Source organism: Megalops cyprinoides, chromosome 5 (assembly GCF_013368585.1).
Source record: "Megalops cyprinoides isolate fMegCyp1 chromosome 5, fMegCyp1.pri, whole genome shotgun sequence".
NCBI classification, from domain to species: Eukaryota; Metazoa; Chordata; class Actinopteri; order Elopiformes; family Megalopidae; genus Megalops; species Megalops cyprinoides.
Window position 1 is genome coordinate 38,066,404 of NC_050587.1, and position 9,244 is coordinate 38,075,647.

General features: G+C 46.8%; 1 protein-coding gene across 1 annotated transcript; it reads left to right on the plus strand.

The window, feature by feature from the left end:
* The first annotated feature begins 2,752 nt into the window (after positions 1-2,752).
* Positions 2,753-8,693, plus strand: gtf3c5 (general transcription factor IIIC, polypeptide 5). Its single transcript, XM_036529561.1, has 11 exons — positions 2,753-3,072; positions 3,575-3,773; positions 3,904-4,102; positions 4,294-4,489; positions 5,216-5,320; positions 5,984-6,098; positions 6,434-6,514; positions 6,659-6,744; positions 7,131-7,213; positions 7,736-7,878; positions 8,378-8,693. Exons 1-11 carry the CDS (start codon positions 2,890-2,892, stop codon positions 8,542-8,544), a joined length of 1,557 nt encoding a protein of 518 aa, XP_036385454.1. The 5' UTR covers positions 2,753-2,889; the 3' UTR covers positions 8,545-8,693.
* The last annotated feature ends 551 nt before the right edge of the window (positions 8,694-9,244 follow it).

Consider the following 9,244-nt stretch of genomic DNA (forward strand, 5'->3'; position numbering starts at 1 on the left):
GAAACAAAATGACACAGCCCTGAGCACTGATGTCAGCTTTGAGACCAGCTGTCAGAGAGCCAACCAACACGCGTCCGAGCCTACTGTCTGCAGTCACAGGGCCAGCCATAAAATGGAAATGGGAGCAGTGATAAATAAAATTAAACTGTGCATCTCTGTTTCTGCCCCCTGCCGATAACCTCCACTTTCGCAGAGGTGCCATATAAGCAAAACACCACGCAATCTCTGATCTACCGACCGAGTAAGAGCTGCCATGGCAACGCCCCTGAATGACACTCTGGCCAGAGGTCGGCCAGCTACAAAACATCTCTGTCAATGGGAAAGCGCAAAACTCACAGATTAAAAAAAAAAAAAGAACCGTTCAGCTGTTGTTTTCTTGTCACCTCATGCCACCCTTGTTAAAGTCACATGACCAGGAGGCATTTAAGGACGTCGGAGCAGAGACATGGTACTCACTCTGCAGTATCAGTGCGTTGGTGTTTCTGGCACTCAAAGCACAGGGGAACAGAGAGAGTTTTAAGACATTTCTCCGCATCCTCCACCACAGAGCTGCAACATTTATTTAAATAGCAAAGTCATATTTCCATTTGTTCTGAAGCAACTGTGGCAATTAGGTCAATAAACAATAAGCACGAAACCTAAAACATAATGAACATACATTTCAATACATTTTAAAACATAAGACATATATGTAATTTTATATACCTTGGGTTCAAAGATGCAATAATTGCTGTTCAGTCAGAGCAACACAGATCTACATCCTCTTTTCTGTGTCTCTGATTAATTTGAAACTTTATACTGTCTAAAGTGCTGCCGTTGACTCATGTTACCCTTGGTGTTTATGCTTTACCTTTCAAATGCAGCTGTGGTATGAGAATCAGGCACACTCATGACTCAGCATAATACAGGCACTGGTAAAACTAAATAGAAATTCTAAATGAAAATGTCACAAACTTAATGGTTGATGATTAATTACAAATTATTAAGTGTTAGGTATATTGGAGTAGGGTGGATGGTCTGGTTCTTTATTTTCGTTTTGTTCAATTCAAAGTAAAAATACTTTGGTTGGCTAGATTTTTAGGGTTGGAGCCCAGAAACAAACCTGAGTTTTTTTTTCTTACTTTGTAAGATTTTTCACCAGGGAATTTCATGTTCAGTACCTTCACTTCTTTTTCAAAAACTCCCATCCAGAACCACCAAACTTCATCTTTAATCCCCTTAAAAGAACTGCTTCCTATCCTCCAGCTCAACATGACAATCTTTCCGATAGTGGGCACACCAATTGACAGCATCCACACAGACAATCACGGAGTCCTATATCTACCAAAGTGGAGGCCAGCCGAGGTCAGGGGTCACTGTGTGGTCTAAACGGTTTTGATCGCTTTAGCTTTACTACCTGTCGTAATCAGATTTGCCTGCTTCATGAAAATGCTATGTAACCTGCTACCCCCCCCCCCCCCCACAGAGATTTCCATCCTTTATACTGATGTAGCTTGGCAGGGTACCTGCTCATCCTGCTGCATCACACATCTTGGCAGGGCCCTAAATGCAAACGGTAGCTGCAGGGTTTCCACTGCTTGGGCAGAGCGACTTCCCATGCAAATAGCAGCGCCTCTGAACCTCTGAAGGACTCTGGAGTGCCGCGGTGAGCTGGGGGAAGGCAAATCTGGGAGGAGGACAGGGTGTATTTACACGGGAATTAAGGGCAGGGTCGTTGTTGTCACAATGCTAAGACGTGATTGTGCAGAACGTGAGACGGTATGTGGCCTCACCTTCTCTCTCACGCTGGGACAGACCACCCCCCCCCCCCCTCCCCGTGGAAGATTAGACTGAACTGTGAGGGACAGGTAGCTGTCTTAGGCCCCCTCCTCACAAACTCCATGTCCAAATACAGCACAGGAACTTCGGTGTAATCCGGCTACAGTGACCAGTGAGTGATCAGATGCATTCAAACTATCAGTCCAGGAATGAAAAAGTTAGAGATGTGTCTTAGATTTACGTGACACAGCGAAACAAATTACTTCTGAACAGCTCTATTTTAAAAATCTATGCTACATATCTATAATTTTTTTTCTGGCAAACTAATGCATACCAATGAACAGACTTTTCAAACTGGTCATCTACTGCCCCCCTGTGGACAATCTCTGTAGACACCCACATAAAGGATTGTAACAGTATTCGAAATTGACAGCATTACATTACATTATTGGCATTTAGAAGACGCTAAGTGGAAGTGGATCTCATCTATCTTAATTGCAGATGATGTTACTTGAAACCCACCAATCGTGTTGCGATAAATAAAATCGATTAACTAACCCGTGTAGACTAATTCTAATCTATGTAAATGCACGGTATGCACATGTATATGTAGATACATGTATTTTTCTGATTTATTGCAGTTTGATTAACTTTTTAAGATTAGACTGTCACTGGTTAATCGACATCTAGCAACACGCGCGCTTCGTAACCCTCTGCGCTTCTCGCTTTCTTTGGATGTGCGAGTCACAGTCTTAGTGTAACACTCTATCGTGTCCCTTTCCGTTTTAAAATAGCAAAAAGAAATTCCACCTACCTGGTACAATCTCCATCAAATTAACAATCTATTTTGTAATTACGTTTCGTTTGCATGTTGACATTTTACGTAACAATCTTTATTGAACTGTGTATGTTGTGATACAAAATTACCAGTATGTATTCTTACCTTTACACTGGAACTGTAAGTGGGCTGGATACAATTTCCGGTCGGATTTGTTTTGCGTACGGACTCACACGAAGGATTTCGCCGAAAGGTGAGACGTGCGAGTTATTACTGCCAAATGTTAAAATAAACGTTAAAAAAACACTTCGAGGTGAAACTGGGAAATAGCAAGTTCGGGACCATTCATCGAAATGGAGGAGACCGCGGAAGCGGAGAGATCGGAAATCGCGGGCGCTTCGGGTGCAACCCCTGGCAGTACGGCAGTTCTGGACCTGCAGCACGAGTGCAAACTCGTGTGCGTGGAGTATCCGGGATTTGTCAACAATGTGGACAAGATGCTGGAGACGGTTGGGGGTGAGAAAGGGGTGTCCAAGGTGAGCCCTTTAACGAGTCAACTGTGCGGATCGACAGTTTTGCTTTGAGTGCGAGTTAGCTAGTCGGCGAAGCAAATGGAAAGGTTTATTTACCAAAGCAGAATACCACGATAGCTTCTGTCTTGGATAGCTAGCTGGGAAGTAACTGTCCGTCATATAGATTATGTCAGTCTGTATTTGCTTTGTGTGTGTTATGACATCAATTGTAGCCGCTTAAGTGTGTACGGGAATCATTTTAGAGCAAGCGCTGTACAGATCCGTCCATCATGATGGCTAACCTGTGAGCATTCAAAATGAGATGCTACAGAAATCAGTGCATCAGCATAGCGGCCGGTGCTGTTCACTGATGCCCGTGCATAGGATGCAATGTATGGAACAATATATGCTTTTAAAGTTTACTCCGAGATTTTCATAAAATTTGCATAATATTTCTAATGGTTTGGATGCATCGGCATGCTCTCGAAATGAAATGAAAGGTAGCGTTTTGGGTTATTTGCCGCAGACCTATGCTGATCCTGCCCGGCGGCTGGAGCTGAACTACCGGCCGCGGGACCCGTACAGTCACCCGCTCTGCGGGAACCGCTTCCCCTCCACCAGCCTGCTGCTGCGAGTGCGGCGGCGGCGGCGCAGGGGAAGCGGCGCAGACGCGCGGGTCGATATGGAGGTCGTGGGACATATTGGGACGACCTACAAATTCCAGGGTAAGGAGCGCTCTTCTTGTGTACGTCGCCCTCGTTGCTGATATTCCATTAAAAAAAATAGCTGCCTGTAGCTGTGCGTATCTGTACAGTATGTTGTTTTATGCTACAAAATTATATTCTTGCATTGCAGGTATGGGGGACTTTCAGTACCTTGCAGTTCACACAGAGGCAGACGGCACACAAACGTCCCTGTACGACAAAATCCTGCTACGCCAACCCGAGAACAAAGAGTTTTTCGACAAAGACGTGCCCCTGTACATCCCCCCACCCATCTTCTCCCGCCTGGATAATCCCGTGGACTACTACTACCGTCCCGAGGTGCAGCACAGGTACGCCTGCGGCTAAAGGGTGTTCTAGAACACACCTGTGATGAGTAGTGGGCGTGATGGGCCCTGTTGCAGGTGATGGCCTTGTCCTCCCTTCAACCTCTCTCTCTCTCGCTCTCTTTTTCTCTTTCTGCCTCTCCCTCTCTCCATCTCTCTCACTCTCTCTCTCCCCCCCCGTTTCCCCACCTGTTCAGAGAAGGCTACGCCTCTCCGATGGTGTCCAGTGAGAACCTGATTGGGCTGAGCCGTGCCCGCCGCTCCCACAATGCCATCTTCGTCAATTTCGATGAGAAGGAGGTGCCTCAGGAGCCCCTGGAGGCGGCGGTGCGGAACTGGAAGCGTGTGTGTGTGCACCCGAGTGAGACCAAAGCCGAGGAGGAAATGAGACAGGTGCGTTCCTGCCCAGGTAGCCCCAGGTAGCCCTGTGTCCCTGTGTCCCAGTCAGGTTGGTCAGGCACTGTCCTTTGGTTCATTCTCGTTATGTTACGAGGCTTGATCTGAGTGCAGAATTCATCACAGAATTGCTAATATTGAGGATGACTACAAGTGTGCTCAGTGGCTCTGGATGTTGAAATCCCATGGCTGCTGTGGGTGTCCATAGAATGACATCATCCCACATCAGCAGATTTTGTTTGCATATAAGGTTGCCACAGACCCTTCCAGTTTCACACTTGCATAGACTTTCATGAATGTCTTTTTGGTCTAATGATCCTCTGTCTGTTTTTCCAATCTCATCACTGGCTGTATTTTCCATGATTTCACTGTGGCTCATTGCCACTGTTAGCACCCAAAGTGGCCAAAATGATATGCCTCTGAGAATTCTCAAAACACGACAGTTTCCCAAGACCTGTTGCGTCACATGACTTTTCTCTACAGCTACCCATTCATTTCCAGGAAAAGTTATTCAGTGATTTCAGTTGCAGCACTGAGCCATTTTTTCCGATGACACAAGGGGGGGGAAACAGGGAAGTCCTTGCATGCACTCTTGTCTTATCTCTAACGCACCTGCTGACTGAATCAACGTCCAGTACCTGCTTAGCCGGGCCTGTGGATGTTGGAATATGGCTTGCACCCCAGTTCTGGGTCACCTGTATAACCACTTCCTCCTCTGAACAGATGTTTGAGAGGAGACCCGTCTGGTCCCGCAACGCGGTCAAGGCCAACCTGGACATCCACCCAGACAAGCTGAAGCTCCTCCTGCCGTACATGGCGTATTACATGGTGAGACACAGAGAGGGAGGGGGAGCGCAGCAGTTGCCATGGTGCTGGCCAATCAGTGAACTCCAAACTGAAAACAAAGAAAGACGCCCCTCTCTAATACAATTTTGTTAGGACAGGAAAGGCCCAATGTCATATCATTTGCCCCGTTAAAAGTAAGATGGCGGGATATCAGAGTGGGTGGTGTTACATGGTGAGGCAGTGGAGAGCTGTGCCAGGTGGCAGCTACTGCCCTTTTTCTGTAGAAGAAATGCTGTTACCAAGTCCCTGCCAATGTGTCACCTGGCAGCAGCCAGAAGTAAGAGCACACTGTGAGCTGACCTTCCTTTTCACGTGTAAACGTTCCATAAACGTTGAGAAAACATCACATTTTTCAAACAGCTGTTGTAGTCTCCAGCCTTCTGTCTGCAATCACAAGGAAGTATTCCTCTATAAAATAAAGGGAGCTGTGAGCTGATACAGAGATGTTCTGATGCTTTGGAAGGCCCAGAGTAGTGAGTGTTTTTTAATCGGTGCATAACACGCATGTTCTGGAATTGGGAGTGAATGGGTGATTTTGGGGGTGAAGGCTCTCAATGAACAGGAGTGAATGGGTGATTTTGGGGGTGAAGACTCTCATGGTGATGAACAGTAGTGATTGGGAGTTTTTTTGGCTCTCTGCACCAGCTGACCGGACCGTGGAGGAGCTTGTGGGTGAGGTTCGGCTACGACCCAAGGAAGAGGCCAGAGGCCAAGGCCTACCAGGTGCTGGACTTCCGGATCCGCTGCGGGATGAAGCACGGTACGGCAGGGGGTCAGGACAGGGTGTGCTTAAAAACAGTGGAATCCCATGTCCCACACATTTGTACTCACCAAATGTGTACATTTGTCCCGTGTCCCAAGTTTGTACCTTGCCTGGCCAACCATTGAAACCTGGTCATGCAGCGCTTCTAATATTGTTGACTCCTTATGGTTTTTCGCATTTGTTGTACTCTACCTCACCTGTAAGTCGTTTTGGATAATTTTGCTGGTCACAGATCCAGGAGTCAGTGCACTCATGCCTTCCTTTTTCAGCTGACTCACTTTTTGACCACTGTAAGTGCTGCCTAACTGTTACTCTTCCTCTTGCCTCTTCAGGTTACACTCCCAATGAACTGCCTGTGAAAGCCAAGCGGAGCACTTACAACTACAGCTTACCCACCACTGTCAACAAGGCCGGTCAGTAGCAGGGTGTGTCAGTGGGGTGGGAGGCGGGCAGGAGGAGTCCTGAATGACCACAGAGTTCTGAATACAATGCTCTCGCTGTTATGTAGCCGACACGTGGGTCAGTAACATGTGTTTGTGTGTGTGTGTGTGTTGCAGTGCCCCAGGCCGCAAGCGTGCGAGAGATCACCCAGGAGGCTGGGACGTCGGGGCGAAAGCCTGCCCCCCCTAGGTACAAGCTGAAAGTACGTGCCTCTCTACTTCCTCCCCTTACGCTACCCTGTTTCGTATCACCATGAAAAAACAGAATGTAGAGAAGAAAATAAGATGCCGAATATTGACCATAAAATGAAAGGATTTTTTTGATTGCTGTATCTCAGTTTGAGAATATCAGTCGCACAGAAGGACAGCGTTCACTGTACTCTTCCTCTACCGGCTGTTACACTGTTTGACATGACTGGAAAAACAGAATAATATTGGCATGCCGATTTATGTAGGGAAAGAGAATCTGTATCTGTCTGAGAGTTTCGGTGGTATATAAGGACAGCATTCACTGTTTAGATTTGGAGGTTTTTTATTTCTATTTCCTCCGCTCAGCTTCTCAGTGTTTCCCTGGGCTTTCCCTGTACAGGAATCTTCCTACATATTCCGGGAGGGAACGCTGCCTCCGTACAGACAGATGTTTTATCAGCTCTGTGACTTGGATGTGGAGAGGTAAGATCTCGCATTATGACATCATAGGTCATATGTTACTAGGAACCATTACATATTACATTACATTACATTATTGTCATGAGCAGATGCTGTTATCCAGAATGGCTTACATAGGTTACAGTTTTACATATTATTCATTTATACAGCTGGATATTTATTGAGGCATTTCTAGACTAAGTACCTTGCCCAAGGGCACAGCAGCACCGCCCCAGCAGGGAATCAAACCGGCAACCTTTCGGTTATGAGCCCAACTCATTACCACTACGCCACACTGCTGTAAGCAAAGGTGTTGTTCACTAAAGTGAGGGTTTTGAATCTCGAACGCAATAGCTGCTTTATTAAAACAAAGGCTGAGAGTCTGTTCTGTGGGTATGGTCTGTTCCTGCCCTGAATAACCGCTTCCCTGGAAACTTCACAGGAATTCAGCACACTCAACAGGAATGTACAGCAGCATGTTTCACCCCCCATGCATGCTGATGTCGACGGTGCTCAGGTCTGCTGTAATATTGCCTTACCTTGCAGCATTAAGAAGATAATCCAGCGGAATGACGGCTCGGAGGAGGAGTGTAACGAGCGGGACGGCTGGTGTCTGCCCAGGACAGCGGACGAGCTGAGGGACATCATGTGCAGCATGATAAAGCAAACGATCCGCTCCTCGAGACCAGGTGACCGCTGCTGACCGTCACTGACCGCTGCTAACTGCCTCTGACCGTCTCTGACTGCTGCTGACTGCCTCTGACTGTGTGTGTGTGTGTGTGTGTGTGCGTGTGTGTGTGTGTGTGTGTGTGTGTGTGTGTGCGTGTGTGTGTGTGTGCGTGTGTGTGTGTGTGTGCGTGTGTGTGTGTGTGTGCGTTTGCGTGTGTGTGTATGTGTCTTTGTGAGTGTGAGTGTGTGTGTGAGAGTGTGTGTGAGAGTGTGTGTGAGAGTGTGTGTGAGAGTGTGTGTGTGAGAGTGTGTGAGTGTGTGTGAGTGTTTGTGTGTGTGTGTGTGTGTGTGTGAGTGTGTGTGTGTGTGTGTGTTTGTGTGTGTGTGTGTGTGTGTGAGTGTGTGTGTGTGTGTGTGTGTGAGTGTGTGTGTGTGTGTGTGTTTGTGTGTGTGTGTGTGTGTGTGTGTGTGTGTGTGTGTGTGTGTGTGTGTGTATTCATGCGTGTCTCTGTGCTGCAGCTCTGTTTCCCAGTAAGCCCCAGCATGCAGCACGGGGCCGCGCTGCCCTGGACCAGGACAGTGACGACGAGGAGGAGGAAGAAGAGGAGGAGGAAGATGAGGAAGAATTTCAGCCATCTGAAGGGAGCGACAACGAGATGGAGACAGAGATCCTGGACTACATGTGAATCCCGAAAAAACATCATCTTCAGCAAAACCGGGCTGCAGCATTTCAGTATCTCTGTCAATCACTGTTTCAGCTGATGAGTTTTCTGTTTTTGGAAAATAGAAATGCAGCAATTCTTTTCTACTTTTTCCATTTCTGCTGTGGTAGAAAAGCAGTAAATAAAATTTGAAATGTTGATTGTTGTGCATGTTTCCACTGAATTACAGTTCCAGCATGTCACATGCCATCAGGGAAGTACCAGGCAGACAGTGAATGAAGCACCTTGATGATGGTCATATTAACCAGGTTAAGTTCAGCTGGGATTCCTTAGGGATTTTATTACATTTATAGCAATTCTTAAACAAATTCTGGACAAGTAAACCAAATATATATACTGTTGGTCAGTAGCTGTGCAGATATGAGGAATCTATCTGCATTGATTATGCACATACGGTATAATACTTTGGTAAAACTGGTAAATGGATCATGTGCACCATCTAAAATGAAGGCAAATAGCCCTGGTTTATGGGTTGAGGGTATGAATCGTTTTTATGCCATTCAGCAGCTTAGGTCACGGTTGCTCTCCTTGGTCAAGAGGGCTGGTCCATCTTTGCAATACTGTGCAATCCTGTGTCAATGAAAGGATTAGGTTTACAGGCAGTGCCATCTTGGCTGTGGGTTGCCTAAACTGCCTGCTGTTTTGCTGTCCATCTGGACATGCT

Bases quoted from the DNA above. Each gene is read 5' to 3' on its own strand.
- gtf3c5 (XM_036529561.1), top strand. From the start codon at position 2,890: ATGGAGGAGACCGCGGAAGCGGAGAGATCGGAAATCGCGGGCGCTTCG. The intron at 4,490-5,215 runs GTGCGTTCCTGC...TCCTCTGAACAG, and splicing joins CCGAGGAGGAAATGAGACAG to ATGTTTGAGAGGAGACCCGT. The intron at 6,745-7,130 runs GTACGTGCCTCT...TTCCCTGTACAG, and splicing joins CCCCTAGGTACAAGCTGAAA to GAATCTTCCTACATATTCCG.